Source organism: Clytia hemisphaerica, unplaced genomic scaffold (assembly GCF_902728285.1).
Source record: "Clytia hemisphaerica strain Z4C2 unplaced genomic scaffold, Clytia hemisphaerica genome assembly, whole genome shotgun sequence".
In the NCBI taxonomy this organism is placed as follows: Eukaryota; Metazoa; Cnidaria; class Hydrozoa; order Leptothecata; family Clytiidae; genus Clytia; species Clytia hemisphaerica.
The window spans coordinates 450494-466250 of record NW_027104551.1 but is presented as its reverse complement, the minus strand read 5'-3'; the positions used below and the strand labels follow the sequence as shown (position 1 = coordinate 466250).

Genomic DNA, 15757 nt, shown 5'->3' with positions numbered 1-15757 from the left:
ATTATTTAAGGAGATATTAACATAAGTTTAACCACTGAATCTGAAAGCCCCCCCTAGTAAAAGCACGAATAGGGTTAAGTGAATACTATTATGTTTTTAGTTTAAGAAATGACTTAAACTTAAAAGCCATTGATGGTGAAGGGAGCAAAATAGAGTCCTTTGAAATTGATTTGAAAATAATTGATCTTTGAATTTAATGGATACTTGATGGTAGTAGAATTTTATAAGCTACTTCACTATACTAATTGACATTTTATTTTTTTAGAGTAAAAAATGGATATTTTAGGGAGAATATTATTATCTGTATCAATTTTATCTTTGCTACATGCTGGCTTTTCTACCATACAATATAAAACTTATTTGAAGTTGACTGAGGAAGATTTTCAGCATATCCCAATAGATGTAAGTAAAAAAAGGATCCTTAAGTTTGTCTAATGTCGACACCCCCTTCTACTTTCTGCACCTTTTTTAAAGATGAGAATGAAGGTCTGAAGGTTTAAAATGAATGTCATAATCACTGATTGACTAATTTCTATACCTATAATTCTAAATTGCTGACTCCATCCATTCTATCTTTCTTTATCAGTGCCAAAAATATTTTGCTGTTGGGAATATATATATAGTTTTTAGTTCCAACCCTTTGTACATTGGGTGCAAAATTGAGTAGTGTAGGTAGACCACTCGATAGATAATGTTCTTTAAAAAAAGATGAAATTATACAGCCCAGTAATCTCCCATAGTTTTACTTCCCTTAAAAAAGTGTTTAATTTTTTCAAGATTTTGATGCAGACTGATGTATTTTTATATATCCTTTCCTGTTTTTCGACATGATTCCTTTAGTTTAGTCCAAATCTGCACAAAGGTACAATGTGGAATATCGGCTTTGATCAGCCTACCTATTACCTGTTACTAAGTTGTTTTTTGACCTCACTTCAAATTCTAACGTCACAAATTTGGAATCTTTATTGAGATTGACGGATTTAGTTACAAAAAAATTATAAAATCACACTTTTATTTTGATCAATTTTAGATTACTGTTCAAGTCTTATTAAGTGTTGTAATGGCCATATTTGGTATCATCAGAGTAGCAGGCGAATTGAAGGACATTCACATTGCCGCTGAACTGGCTTCAAAATCATGGGAAACTGTTGGCAATCGTCAATCTTTTTATAATTTTAATCATCGTGGGCAACGTCTTTTCCAAGACTTGCCTGAAGATTGAATTTTAGTAACTTTTTTTAATCTTAGTTTTGCCATAAACATGTTTTAGATTTCAATTGTCCTGTGTATGAAAAATGCGTTGAAAATAATTCTCAATGAGCTTGATCTGGCTTCTAGTTGAGCCAAACTTTCAAAATTCTTTTTGCCAAAGCATTATCAATCTGTTTCATTCAGTCCATTTAATGCCTTTTTAGTGCCTGGCTTATCGGGCGCTACGCTTCAAGATGAAATGAAATTAATGGCAAAAACAGCCTTCTTCATAAAAAATTAGCAAAGAGAGCCCTTTCTTGTCTCTAGCAGTGTTGCCCTGTTTTCCTAGATATTGGACTGTTAGCCATTTTTTATGTCATAGCTTTTTATCATATTGTAACCTTTCTTATGACCAAAGAAAAAGCAAAGCAAATGAGTTTACTCTTATGTGTTTTTTTTTATTGAAATTTTGTGCCCTATTTCCTCTAAATATAAAATGCAATTATTTAAACCCAAATGGATATCTCATGGTGGTAAGCATTTTAATTAATTAATTGCGTAGTGGTATAGTGGTTATCATCCTTGACTCCCGCCTGGGAGGCCTGAGATCGATACCCACCGTGTCTCTACGATTCACTTGGCAAGTGAATATACCTTTGCCCGTGTCAACCCATGCCATGTGAGGGGAATTGGGTACCATTACTCTGATACAAGAGTGTGGGTAGATTAGACAGACATTGTGACGTGCCGTGGCACTCGTAAGGTTCGGCCTCGCGTGAGGATTGTTTTCCCAGGGTCGTTCGAGCGTCATGGTATACGCCATGGCTTGGCAGCTCGCGTCTGTCAAGTCGCAGTGTCTGTCAGCGCCGTGATTCCTACTCCTAGGACCCATCCCGCCGAATGCATTCGGAGGGCTTGTATCTATCTATCTATCTATTTCCTCTCCTCTCTCAACCCAAGTTTTGGGTAACCTGTTTCGATTTTCTTAAAAAGGCTTGGAATTTCAATTATTGAATTAACCTCAAGTCATTCAAATTTTTAATTCAAATTTAATGAAATTTAAAGATCTCTCATATAAAACATTTTGATAGAGCAAACAAGTTTCTAAAACTGAAAAACAAAGACAGGGCTAAATCTATGTCACCCTATGTCACACATATCAGAGGGGATGCGTTCAGCCTAGTTAAATCATGAATACTGTACCTTGATTAAATTTTTCAAATTTATCTTCTTAGAATAGTAGTGGTGACCAAATTTTGAACTCCCATACAAATATGAATACATCAATCACTTTTAGCCCATTTTAATATCATTTAAAGAATCTTTACAAGCTTTTCAAAAATCATATTACTTATTCTCAAACACTTAGAATGTGTTTTCATAAGACTATGACTGTATGACTGTGTATGAACTTATATATAACATAATCTTTAAATTTTTATACCAACAAGAGACAAATTATTGAAAATACTTAACAATCAATAATATAAAATGCAATTGTTTAAACCCAAATGGATATCTCATGGTGGTAAGCATTTTAATTAATTAATTGTCTTGGCTTGAAAATTTTTGTTTCTTCAAGACTGTTTGGTCTGCAAGATACCATTTTTATAGTGTTCTCAACATTTCTTTGCTTAACTTTATTGTTGCAATGACTCAGAATAGCAATGTTCTATGACCCACAATCAGTTTAGAACACTCACTATCGTTTTGATTCCACATGACTCTTTACGAATTTCTATCCAATTTTTCAGGAAAACCTATCTTTGCAGTGGATATTCATCCAGATGGAACAAGGTTTGCTACTGGTGGACTTGGTAAGTACTGGCAATCTTGGGCTCTTCAACTCTCAGGTGTAAGGACCCCTCCTCACTGCTCATCAATTTTATTAGTTTGTTAGTCGTCTGAGAGGATGTCAAATGAATTGATTCACTTGAGATTGACTGTAACATCAATCATAAAAGACCCTCTGCATTTTTTAGGCTGCCGGTTTGCCTTCACCGGACCAACTTCTCCCTTCAAACATGCAGGCCCAAAGAAATCTATTGCCATTTTAGAAGAGAAATTCTTTTTTCAAACCAAAACCTGTATCTTGTTCGTCTTGTTTTCTTCTTTTCAATTTCCTTTCAAATTAACTAAATATAAACAAACTGCTGTTTTTCAAAATTTCAAAGTACTTTAAAATATTTTTTTTTCTTGATCAATCCACCCACCTCAAACGGCGAACCAACAACCTTTCGTTTTACTGGGGTGTGCCAAAAATAATTACACAGATATCGTGAGCGTATGGATAAGCATTTTTTATTGAATCTTTTTTTCATTTTACAGACAAAACAGAACTAAAGTTCTTTTGACTGAAACTGTAACCCATGGATTCTTTATTTACATTTTTAGGTGATGATGCTGGCGTCCTCAATATTTGGAATATGAAACCACTGAGAGATGCCAAATTTGAAAAAGATCCTTCAATACCAAAGTCCCTTGCCCAAATGGACGATCATACAGGTTGAGTATATATTACCATATAAATTATGACATTTCAAAATTTAAATTTCTAAATTATTAAAAAATGATACTATACCATGGTGATTACTGTGCGATTTGCCCACACAAAAATGTGTACATTTCAAAAAAAATCATGGTTGAAGTCATTTTGAAAGGTTTCTCATTTGAAATGAAAGACTTGTAAGACTATCAACCTGTTAAACTTAACTTACTGCTAAAGTTACATTTTTGTCGTGAATGTTTGAAATTGGTGCCTGTCAGTCACCCTTTATATTCCTGTTAAAGAATAATTCAATAAAAAAAAATTCACTCAGGAGATTTTATTGGTCAAAATTGTTTTTATTTGATTTCAGTAGGAATAAAAATTTAACACCATAATGATTATATTTTTAAGGAAAAGAGAAGCAGCATTTGTTTGAAGCAAAAGTTTGCCATTCTTATTGCGTCATATTGCTATAAAGATAAGATTGAAGATTCTTTGTTTATTTTGTAGGTTGTGTAAACTGCCTTCGTTGGTCAAATAATGGACAGTATCTGGCATCTGGTGGGGACGATAAAATGGTTCTTATATGGCAAATGACAAGGTAGAAAGTTTTACCTTTCAACTCAAAAGTATCCCAGAATTCCTCAAATAATGCAAAAAAAAATTATATTCTTTTCTAAAATGTTGTTCCCTAATGAATTTTTTGCCAAGGTCTTTTCAATTTGAATATTTTTTCAAAAGTTTTTATAATCAAATTGATCCGGAGATGCTACTTTCAACTTATAATAGTATCCTCCCTTCTTAGCCTTTCTATTTTAAAGGAAGAGTAGGTAAGATACAAAAATTTTCCAGAGGCAGGTCCTTACTTTGAAAGAGGGGGTACTTGTTAAGGGAGAGTAAAATCCCCATCAAAGACCTTTAACCCTTCTACATTAAAACTAAAATTCCTCCTGGTGATATTAGAGCTCATTACATGTATTTGAATCGAAAGATTTTTCGTTGAAGACGATTTAAAAAAAAAATAATTATAATTTTTTTTTGTAGAAATTCATCTTCATCCTCATCTGTATTTGGTACTGGTGGAGCAGTTTACAATTATGAAAATTGGAAAAACAGATATGTCTTGCGAGGACACACTGGAGGTTTGTTTTTAAAATAGGAAAAGTGGCTTCTCACGTTTGTTTCTTACATTTGTTTAATGATCTTTCAAGAAGCAGCATACATTCTACCCACTTTGTTTTTGAAACTCGAAAAAAATCAATTTTATTTCACTCCAAGTCTTGCCATAACTTTTTCTCAAATTTACTGTTCTAACTTTCCTTTTTTTGTGTCCTTTTATTAATTAAAACATTGAAAGTCACTTGAATCTCAAAGATGTTGAGTAGGTATTGAAGGACTTTGAGAGTTTTAATTAGCTGAAAGTAAATTTAAAATTAAAAATGCTCCATATATATTCAGTCCTTAAAAAATTATGTTTCATAAAGTTTATTTGTTACTTTCGTTTTAACTTTTAAACAACTAGATATTCTGGATATAGCCTGGTCACCTGATGACAGCTTGCTTGCAACAGGGAGTATCGATAACAGTATAATTATTTGGGATGCAAAGAACTTTCCAGAATCACATTACATTATCAAAGGTCATGTTGGACTTGTTAAAGGAGTTGTCTTTGATCCAGTTGGAAAATATCTTGCTTCTCAGGTGAGAATTAAAGGGGAAATTAACATTTTTTCATATTTTTAGAAAATATCTCACATGCGTCCAAGGAATGACCTCTAAAAAAATACTTTTTTTAGCAAAAACATAAGAAACATGTAGAACTATATCAGCCTCAAATAACAGAAATGGTTGAGAAAATGTCCGCTTTAATAACGCTGCCATCGAGGCAAAAGGCCTGATCTCAAAAATAGTGTCTGAGTAAACTAAGAATTTTTCTGTTTGGCTAACCTTAAATTTTGAGATTGGCCCTTTCTTCATAAAGAGGGAAAAAAAGAGTCAATCTCAAGTCTTAACATAAGCATGAAGCTCAAAATATTTGGGCCTCAACGAGCCGTTTGAAGTGAGCCGTTTGGGAAAAAATTGTCAGCCACCATGGTAGGGTGAGAAAAACTTTCACCTTTAGAACCATAAAACACTATCTTATTGGATAAAAACTGGTTTTTGAAAATAATTTAGTCTGCACGAAAGCAACACAGTCAATCATTTTAATGGACAGTCAATATCCAAACATCGACTGACAATACTTTTCATCGACTGTCAATGTCCAGATATCAGCAGTCAATATCCAGACATCAGCAGTCAATATCCAAACATCGACTGTCAATATCCAAACATCGACTTTTAATACTTTTCATCAACTGTTGAGATTATTTAATTGACTGCTGATGTCTGGATATTGACTGTTGATATCTGGATATTGACAGTTGATGAAAAGTATTGACAGTCGATGTTTGGATATTGACTGTCCATAAAAATAATTGACTGTGGATAAAAAACATCAACCGTGTCCACAATTGATGTTTTCAGGCCTAGTAGTGCAAGGGGGTATGCCCCTCTGCAATCCCACCTCCCTCCCCCCAAACCCGTAGACTGGTACATGAAAAAGTATTTTGCTATGCATCACAAGACTGACAATAATTTACACTATGCTTATAAAAGAAGTGTGTATAAAAAATGTCAGCTTCATTTTTTTAAAACTGTTTGATTTTTCTTTTCAAGTCTGATGACAAGACTCTTTGTGTTTGGAATGTCAGTGATTGGTCACTCGAAAAGAAAATCAAAGAGCCTTTCAAATGTGCAAGTGGTACAACTCACGCACTGCGGCTAGACTGGTCCCCAGATGGTCAATGTATTGCCTCTGCTCATGCAATGAATAACGGTGGACCTGTTTCTAAAATCATTGAACGCAAAGGCTGGAAAACCAACAAAGATTTTGCCGGTCACCGAAAAGCAATAACTGTTGTGGTAATTAAATATCTTAATTTTGTCTAATTTTAATGATATAATTCCGTAAATACTTCGGTAAAAATCATTTTATGAGATCTTTAAATTATTATGACGCCTGTCAACCCTTAGAGCATCTAGTCTAACAGGAAGGATTGAAGTTTGAAGTCAAAATGTCTTTTTAACAATAGTTTTAGAAATCAGTGAAATCAGAATCCAACAGTCCTAAAGCAATACACTCTATTATGCTATAAAATATTTTTTCTAGAAATTCTGCAGCTCCATTCTACAAAAAACAGACGGTTCTAAAACTGTAAGTACAATAACCTCATGGATGGTCTGAGTTTATCTTGACACCCTGGGAACTAACGTATGTAGGGATCACTTAGTTTTTTTCAAAGTACATCTTTGAGCTAAATCTTTTATCTAGTTCGTAGGTAACTCGTCGTGTTAACAACTTATAGGGGCAACCTAATGTTAGAAGTCACCTAAATTCCTAGGGGGAGCAACTAAGCCATGCACCTCTCCTAAGGCACCTAAGAGATATAAAGGGTCTCTCATACAGGGCTGGTGTAAAATACTCTGAAACCTTATTGCTAGGGTTCGAAATCAGAACCTCCTTGATGGAAACGATTAAGCATTGTGACAGTGTTCAAAAATGATTCTGGGTGGAAATAAACATGATAACATATCTTTCTCTCCAAGTAGTGCCTTTATTTACTACAAAATGGAGGCTATTTTATTTAGACAGAATCCCTTTATCACTTCATTCAGTGGGGTCGAAGGCTTCCAATTTTTCTCGATTTGATAATTTCCATTGTTTCTTCGACTATAAAGATTTTCTTGCAAGACTGAATAACTATAACTTCTTATTGATTTTTCTTTTCTCTTTGATTTAAAAGCAATACGTAGCGTGTGCTGTCGGAAGCAGGGATCGATCATTATCAATATGGGTACGTGTGAGATCCTCCAATGAATGTATACCTTAAAACATGCTTTTGCCAATATTTGGAAAACACCAAAAAGCCTGGGACGAGACCACGGGTCAATTCGATAAGTTGTTTCTTATAAGGCGAGACCAACTTGATAAGTTGTTTTACGGGCCCGACCGACCCTGAAATTTCAAAAAATCGAAATAAAAATAAAATTGATTTTGGTAGTACATTTTCGTTTTCATTGCTTTACATACTGCCAAATTTTGGGAGTTCTTCCAATGTTTTAAGAATTTTATGTTCAATCTTTCATTTTATTCATGAATTCGAATTTTTTGTGTCTTTTTATTTTCTATTTCGCAATTTGTTTAAGATGTAGTAGTTTTTGCTGCATTTTTAGGAGATTTGATAAGTGAAATTCTACTTTTATTTTTTATTTTTTCACCGACCGACCCTCTTTTTTGGGTAGCTTGGCCCGTAAAACAACAAATTAGATTGGCCTCGCCTAAAAACATTTTTTTAAATCTTTGAACTGTTTTAAAAATTGGCCCAATTTCTGATTATATTTTACTAGGACTTTTTGATTTTAAAGATTTTGTGATTTTGTATGACCCTACCTTGGGGTACATTACTTTTACTAACACCATCGAATTTTCTATTATGAACAATATCTTTGGGGTAAAGCCCTTTTAAAATCTTTGTTCCTCCTAAATTAATGAGTTTCGAACGTCCTTCCCTTAGCTAACTTCGCTGAAAAGACCATTAGTAGTTATTCATAACTTATTTGAAGATTCGATCATGGACATCTCATGGTAGGTGAAACACGGATAGAAACAAAATCAGTTTTGTCAGTTTGAATCAAATTTAATTGAAATGCGGGCTTTCGAATTATTGCTTAATTAAGGTGTGGCTATGCTATACACTTACCATGTGCTTAAAGGCCAATAATTATACAAATAGAAACATGGTTTCTGTCAAATCATTTTCTTCACATACAAGTATTTTAAAGTCGAAACTTTCTCAATGATTTTAAATTATAAATTTGTATCTCGTAATAAAGTCAATTCATTATTTTTTTCAGGACAAGTTGTGGTCAGTACGTGATTGCTTGCTCTCTAGATGGCACTGTTGCATGTTGTCAGTTCACTCCAAAAGAAATCGGAAAAGCTCTTCCTTTGGATGAGAAAGTAAATGCCTTTAAGGGAACTTATTTCTGTATTTTAGATAACAATTAAAACCCAATTTTCGAACTAAACACCACTTTGATTTCAAATGTTGAATCAGATTGCAATCTTGTATTCGTTGGAAAGGTAATTGCGAGTGGAAGAACGGTCTAACCACAACTACGTTTTTTTTTGACAGTACATCTACCACAAGAAGACTTACGGGACAAGCATCAAAGCATCCAAATCTCTCATTCTATCATCTCTCATTGAGAATCCAGATTTAATCAATATTCAAAACCAAAACCAAAGTAACACTCCTGACACGATTAAAAAATTAAAAGCGTCAACACCTGCAAAAACTACATTGCTTTCACCAAAGAACGTCAAATCAACTCCAGGTATAGTGCTCTTACCTAGTCACACTCTCAGCGATGCCCTTATACCGCCAATTTCATCCTTCGTCGTCCTCTTTACCAATATATTCTCGTCCAATTCCCATCCGGATTCCTAGCCATACCTATTTTACAATCCTATGTCGTATCCAATTCTGCATGTGATTGTTGATGACTTTAATCGATATAAATACCCTCACTGATGATATCATTATACCTGTTATAGACTATCCAATTTGGAAACAGGCATGTTAGCTTTGACAGTTCACAATCCAATCTTGAAATTACACCTTACATTTTTTTAGATTCAAAGCTAAACTCATTCTCCAGTAGTTCCACTGAAAAACTCGATGCAAAGGTTAGACATTTAGATTGACATAATATTTAAGTTACATCCACATTTCTTCTCTAAGTTATTTTTTCATGACTTTTATTACTGTCAGAAAATCGTGCATTACAAAGTATTGGCAGCGACCTTAGTCGAGTATTCGAAAGAAAAAAGTGAAGTTTGATTACTTCAACCCTGTTAAAAGTTCTTCGTATTTTTTCTGTAATTCGAACTAAAAAATCGGTCCCTTCAGCTGTAAGGTAGTGTAAAATACTCTCTCTAATTCGAATCCTTTTCTAATCCGAAGAAAGCTTAGTCTCTTTAAGATCGAATTAGAGAGAGGTAACTGTATAAAGAGGCTTTTACGTCTCAAAATTCTGCATAATTCACCAAAATTGCAAGACTTTGTGCTAATTTGCTGTGTAAAATCCATTCTCCGTCTCAGATGAAGAACCTGGCTTTGAACACTGCTTCAAATAATTAATTGATTAAAATTTTAGGAAATCTTACTGAAACAGAAAGAAACAAAAACAAAAGAAGGCAGAAAACGAATCGTTCCGATCATGCTGGAACCACCTACTGAATTTGAGTATGCCAATCATTTGTTGAATTTTATGAAAAATAATATATTCTGTACAAGGCGCAGTAGTGTAGTGGTTATAAATCTTGACTGCCATCTAGGTGGTCAGGGTTCGATTCCCACTCGGTGCTGTGATTTGGCAAGTGAATGTGTACCTTCACCCAGACCAACCCATATCATGGGAGGAGAAATGGATAGACAGAAACTCAAGAAGCTTGTTGACGATTGTGCTAGGTATCGATTCCATAATCCACCATGGATGAGATGAGATTGTGCTGGTCTTATTGCTGAGTGGTTCACGCCAGTCAATGTTTCGCAAGCTGGCATGCAGCATAACCTTCAGCGTCAGACGGTTCCCAACGAGACGATTCCTAGACCTCTCAGTGTAAAACTTGGCATTCTCTGTAAGGAGAAGCCAAATACATCATTATCAGTTATGATTTTTCTAATGTTTTGTAATTTTTCTACGGGAAGATTCCATGAATTATTCTTCATTTCACCAGGGATAACTTTGTGAATGCAAGTAAGCCACAAGAAACCACTGTAAACAAAACTGCTGATTTTCTCGTCACAAAAGCACTTGCTGATTCTGCTGCTAAGAGGTAATGCTAGCCTTGAAAAGGTCAGTCAGTCTTTTTATTCTGACGATTTATGAAAACTCAGTTTAACATTTGGGTAATTTTGAAATGAAAATGAGCTTTAGAAGGGAATTTTTCTTAGCTTAAAATGTGTAAAAAACTTTTTAAAAATGGGAGGTTTCGAGGTAGGGTTGGTCAGAAGGCAGCCTGCAGACCAACATTTTTTCCAGGCTAATAAGTATTTTTTTAACCCATTACAATGTCTTCTCTTTTCAGTCGTCGCGAATAGAAAATTAAAATACTAATTTTTAAATAAATACTGATTTTTGACATAGACAAAAAACTTTTCTACTTGTATCTGACACAGGAATTTTTTACGGGGCACCCTGTATATTAAAAATCTGTCATTACTCTCGATAAAAGCCAACAAAGTTATTAAATTAATCTTTAAAACCCGATCAAACACATGTAAATCCGAGTTCTATCTATTTTAGTGCGTTTGAAGCCAAATTAACATCACAACAAACTCCAACAAACGGAGCTACTTCATCCTCTACATTGGCAATCCAACAAACAGACCAAACGAGCAAGAAACCACCTGTGGTGGGCTTACCATCAACCAACTCCACTACTAAACCGCCATCTTTAAACAGCACCTCTAATAGCGGCGCTTCAACCACAACCACGACGCTACAAGGGTCAGTTAAGAGAAAAGCAGACGCAATAGAAACCACGCCAAAGAAATCTTCCAAGAAAAAGAAAAAAGATCAATCTTCAAAACAAGCCTCAAAATCAGACACTACGCAAAACCAAGTATTTTCCTTTTCTTTTTTTCTTTTCTTTCCTTCACGCTGTGTATTTAACCGATAAAAAAAGTGAAAATGTTTAGTGGTGTAATTCATCTTAAATGTTTTCAAGGGTGCAAAACCAGATTTTTGAAATAGTTATTAAGGAAAGGGTCGGGGGTAAATGGAGGAATGCAGCGAAAGTCTTTTTTCTATCATGTGGAAACCACGTTAGTGTAATTAATTCACTTTAGAGTGGTTGTTACATGATAAAAAAGCAAAAAGGGTGCACACTTAAAACAAACGATCTATTGATAAGTTAAAGATTTTGTTTTTGAATAAGATGGATATCGTTTGCTTACTTATCAATTTTAATATACAAGCTATTTAATATGAATTGACAAGGTTGTGGAGCAAGATTGGTCAGAAAGAGGAAAGAAAAACATTATTTTGCTTATATCAGCACAATATAACAGACACTGTCCTGGTATGAAACATGTGTCTGATATGAAACTGTGTAAAAATAAAACCTTTAAAACAAGAATTAAAAAGCCATGAAGACCCCATTAATACACTTTTTTTAGATAGGTACAAATAATTCTGGGCCTTGTTTTTCAAATATAATCAAATTCATTGCAACGTCATCAATCTCAATACCAAAAGATGCCGATTTTTCCAATGGTTGTGTCATAAAAAAACAATACTTTGAAAACGTTGAAAACGGGGCCTGCGATAGTCTTGTGAAAATAGTTACTAAACACCACCCGTAGTGTAGTAGAGCTACCTACTAGACAACTGATTCAGACATAGTTTAATACAATAATGACCGGTTAGTGAGGGCTGTACTGAGAAATATTGCCCGAGGTCAAGTAACGACCAAGCTTGCGAGGTTGTTGCGTTGACCGGGGGCAATATTTTCAGTACAGCCCGAAAAAAACCGGTCATTATTGTATTTGTTAACCGTTTCATCTCCTGAGCGCTTTATCCAGGAAAAATAGCGAAATAAAGCAGAAGAAACAAGCGAAAAGAGATAAAAAATTGCTATAATTTCTGACGTCAGAAATAAAAAATGAGAGAAATGATGTCAACGCATTGTTCATTTTCCTTTGAAAAAGTGACGTCACAATGAATTTTCCTAACGACGGGCAACTCTGGCCAATGTAGGCCCGTCGTCATGCGAAAAGAACCAATTGCATTGCGCAAAAAGTCATGTAGCCCGCTTCGAAAAAGTAACCGGTTAACAGTAAATAATACCGCAACATTTATTATATTATCATATGACAACACATACATTTTTATAATAACATCGGCATGTGAATAAGTTCACCCTCAAACTCCACGACGCCAAAGACTGAAATGACGTCAATTACTTTGACGAAGACTTTACAGTGTACAGTATATTTTTGTAAACTTGAAACGAATTTTTGTATAGAATTTTTGACTGAAAATCGTGACGAAAAGTTTCGTGAAACTTTGAGTATCAAACAATTCTTATCTCAACTTCAATTTATTGTATAATAACATCCAAAATTTTTGAAGCCTTCGGATGTTCTTAACTTTTTGAGATTCGATCCTAAAAATGTTTTTAATATGTTATTATTTTCACCATTTTTTGGATATTTTTGTCTGTTTCCCTAAGAAATTGGCTGTCTTAGTGCCCCTAAAGCCTTAAAATGTTCTTAACTTGTTCTTAATGTCCTTAATTTGCCATCAAAGCCTCGCATTCTTATATAGTTTTTTTTATAAAAACGTTTATTTCTGTTACACGGATAATAAACGACTCCAGTCTACACAACTTATGTAACAAGGAAAGTAAGCTTTTCAGTAAGCTAAAAATCTTTTCGTTCTTTTCTGCAGAATATTAAAGACACAGAGCCTACAGAAGATGCTGTTTGTGGAGTATCAAGTCACCTTTGTTTACCGTACCCTGAAGCGAACAATAAGCTATCAATACAGGTTAGTCGCGTTGATTTTAGCCCCAATAACTGACCTTTATATATCCCTAGACCAAGCTATATCTGCTATATCTATTTTTGAATTGGTAGCCGAGAAGAAGCCATTGCAATGTTAAAAATTAACATCTAACGGCGCTACATTATCAAAAGTATTCGAGGAAAAGTAGATCTAGCGTACTCAATGCATTTTCACCGCTATTGAGTAGTGCCGCTATTAGGGTACCAATTTCAAAAAAACTCGATCGAGTAACTTGGTCCCAGGGATATATAAAGGTCAGTGGCCCCAATTTCATGTTTTCTCTAGATTTATTTCGATACTCTCTATCCCTTCCAATTTGATTTGTTGATGTTAACGTTTATCTGAGAATCTTTCTATATTGATGTAAATTTTGATTGTTGGTGTGACGAAATAATTTTTTTTTACCTCAGGTGAAAGTGACCTTACTGAACAAAGATGTGACGTCATTGATTGAGGTTGAAAACGATTTGTCGCCCAAAGGTACCGTTTGTTTGAGATATTATTGTATTGAATAAATAATTTTCTCTTAAATCTTTTTCGAAGATGTATGCAGCCTAGGCAAATATGTGCTTTAACCGCTAGATAAGAGGATTTAGGTTTTGGTTTTAAAAATCTTTCCATCTTGGGGTTGATGGGATTCAAATTTCTGCTCGGTTAAAATTAGATATAATCTCTGAAGAAAACTCTTCCATTTTGGAAACCTTTTCAATCAGTTTTTGGACCTACCCCGGTGGAGGTCCTATAAATTAACCTTTGTCCGTTCGTCTGTTCGTTCGTTCGTTCGTTCGTTCGTTCGTTATTAGCTTTCCTCATGATTGGCTCGTTAGTTTTTTCTGATTTTTTGCACAAAGATGCATAACTATAAACCTTCGAATGTGACGGAGCCTGATTTTCAAAAAAAAAAATTTTGGGGCAAATTTGGGCCAAAAAACGGCTAAAAAACGGGTTTTTTGGACTTTGTGAAAAATTAGGTCGTTAATTTTTTCTGATTTTTTGCATGAAAGTAGGGTACCATCGTAGGTAAAAGATGGCTTAAGCGAATTTTTGCAAAAAAATTTTATTGGCTCAAAAAACGCATGTTTATCTATAAGAATCACTATTAATAAGCATACATCAATGTTCTTAGTCAAATTACTCAATTCTTTTATGAGATTTTTGCTCAGGAGGGCTTACTTTTAAAGAATATGTGTGTTTCGACATGAAATTTTGGTTGCTTGGCGTGTTTTTATAGAATAACTGGCCAAATTCGATATTTTTTTATAAGCACATTATCAATTACTTAGGTATTAGCTTTTCTCGAGGTTGGCTCTTTCATTCTTTACGATTTTTTGAACAAAGATGCATAACTATAAACCCTCGAATGTGACGGAGCCCGATTTTTGGAAAATAATTTTTGGGCAAATTTGGGCCAAAAAACGGCTAAAAAATGGGTTTTTTGGACTTTGTGAAAAATTGGATCATTAATTTTTTCTGATTTTTTGCAGGAAAGTAAGGTACCATCATAGGTAAAATACGGTTCAAGCAGATTTTTGCAAAAAAATTGTAGTTGGCTCAAAAAACGCATGTTTATCTATAAGAATCACTATTAATAAGCATACATCAATGTTCTTAGTCAAATTACTCAATTTTTTTTATGAGATAGATGTTTTTTTTGCTCATGAGGGCTTACTTTTAAAGAATATATTGTGTTTAGACATGAAATTTTGGTTGCTTGGCTTGTTTTTATAGAAAAACTGGCCAAATTCAATATTTTTTATAAGCACACTATCAATTACTTAGGTATTAGCTTTTCTCGAGATTGGCTCTTTTATTCTTTATGATTTTTTGCACAAAGATGCATAACTATAAACACTCGAATGTGACGGAGCTCAATTTTTGGAAAAAAATTTTGGGGTAAATTTCAACTAAAAAACGGCTAAAAAAACGGGTTTTTTGGACTTGTTATTTTCTGGCTTTTTGCATGAAAGTAGGTAAAAGATGGCTCAATCAGATTTCTGTAAAAAAAGAATTTTTCAGCTCAAAAAAATATTTATCTATAAGAATCACTATTAATAAGCATACATCAATGTTCTTAAAATTACTGAATTTTTTGATGAGATTTTTTTTTGCTCTCGAAGTCTTGAATATGAAAGAATATTTCAAGAGCATGAAATTTTGGTTTCTAAACGTGTTTTTTTTATAAGAAACAAACGACTAATTTTAATAGATCGTCACTATTTGTGTTCTGAATGATTGTTTAATGGTCACACTTATGTAGATATCAATTATATATGTGTTAAAAATGCATAACCAGGTAGGTCCATAAAAGTATCACTTGTTGTGTCAAAAAAGAACTTCAAAAGTTGACTTTCTATTCGTATTGTTGTTCTTCAAGCCAAAATGATCCTCTGCCCTTCAATT

At 33.9% G+C, this 15757-nt stretch overlaps 2 protein-coding genes across 3 annotated transcripts in view; both read left to right on the top strand.

Moving 5' to 3' along the window:
- The first annotated feature begins 234 nt into the window (after positions 1-234).
- Positions 235-1632, top strand: LOC136822883 (ER membrane protein complex subunit 5-like). The gene is made up of 2 exons (XM_067079192.1): positions 235-402; positions 1031-1632. The coding sequence occupies exons 1-2, from the start codon at positions 274-276 to the stop codon at positions 1220-1222; spliced, it is 321 nt and encodes a 106-aa protein (XP_066935293.1). The 5' UTR covers positions 235-273; the 3' UTR covers positions 1223-1632.
- A 1003-nt stretch (positions 1633-2635) lies between these two features.
- The window catches only part of LOC136822927 (protein HIRA-like), a 52607-nt gene continuing 39485 nt past the window's right edge, over positions 2636-15757 (top strand). For both annotated transcript variants that reach the window (XM_067079232.1, XM_067079231.1), the window contains exons 1-18: positions 2636-2719; positions 2946-3008; positions 3586-3696; positions 4190-4280; positions 4724-4821; positions 5202-5380; positions 6398-6643; positions 6891-6935; positions 7525-7575; positions 8296-8366; positions 8636-8741; positions 8917-9118; positions 9418-9470; positions 9941-10029; positions 10524-10622; positions 11093-11411; positions 13241-13339; positions 13768-13837. In XM_067079232.1, coding sequence (XP_066935333.1) covers positions 2683-2719; positions 2946-3008; positions 3586-3696; positions 4190-4280; positions 4724-4821; positions 5202-5380; positions 6398-6643; positions 6891-6935; positions 7525-7575; positions 8296-8366; positions 8636-8741; positions 8917-9118; positions 9418-9470; positions 9941-10029; positions 10524-10622; positions 11093-11411; positions 13241-13339; positions 13768-13837 — 2029 coding nt within the window. In that variant the 5' untranslated portion in view covers positions 2636-2682. The remainder of the gene's footprint in view (positions 2720-2945; positions 3009-3585; positions 3697-4189; positions 4281-4723; positions 4822-5201; positions 5381-6397; positions 6644-6890; positions 6936-7524; positions 7576-8295; positions 8367-8635; positions 8742-8916; positions 9119-9417; positions 9471-9940; positions 10030-10523; positions 10623-11092; positions 11412-13240; positions 13340-13767; positions 13838-15757) is intronic.

Bases quoted from the DNA above. Each gene is read 5' to 3' on its own strand.
- LOC136822883 (XM_067079192.1), top strand. From the start codon at position 274: ATGGATATTTTAGGGAGAATATTATTATCTGTATCAATTTTATCTTTG. The intron at 403-1,030 runs GTAAGTAAAAAA...GATCAATTTTAG, and splicing joins TTCAGCATATCCCAATAGAT to ATTACTGTTCAAGTCTTATT.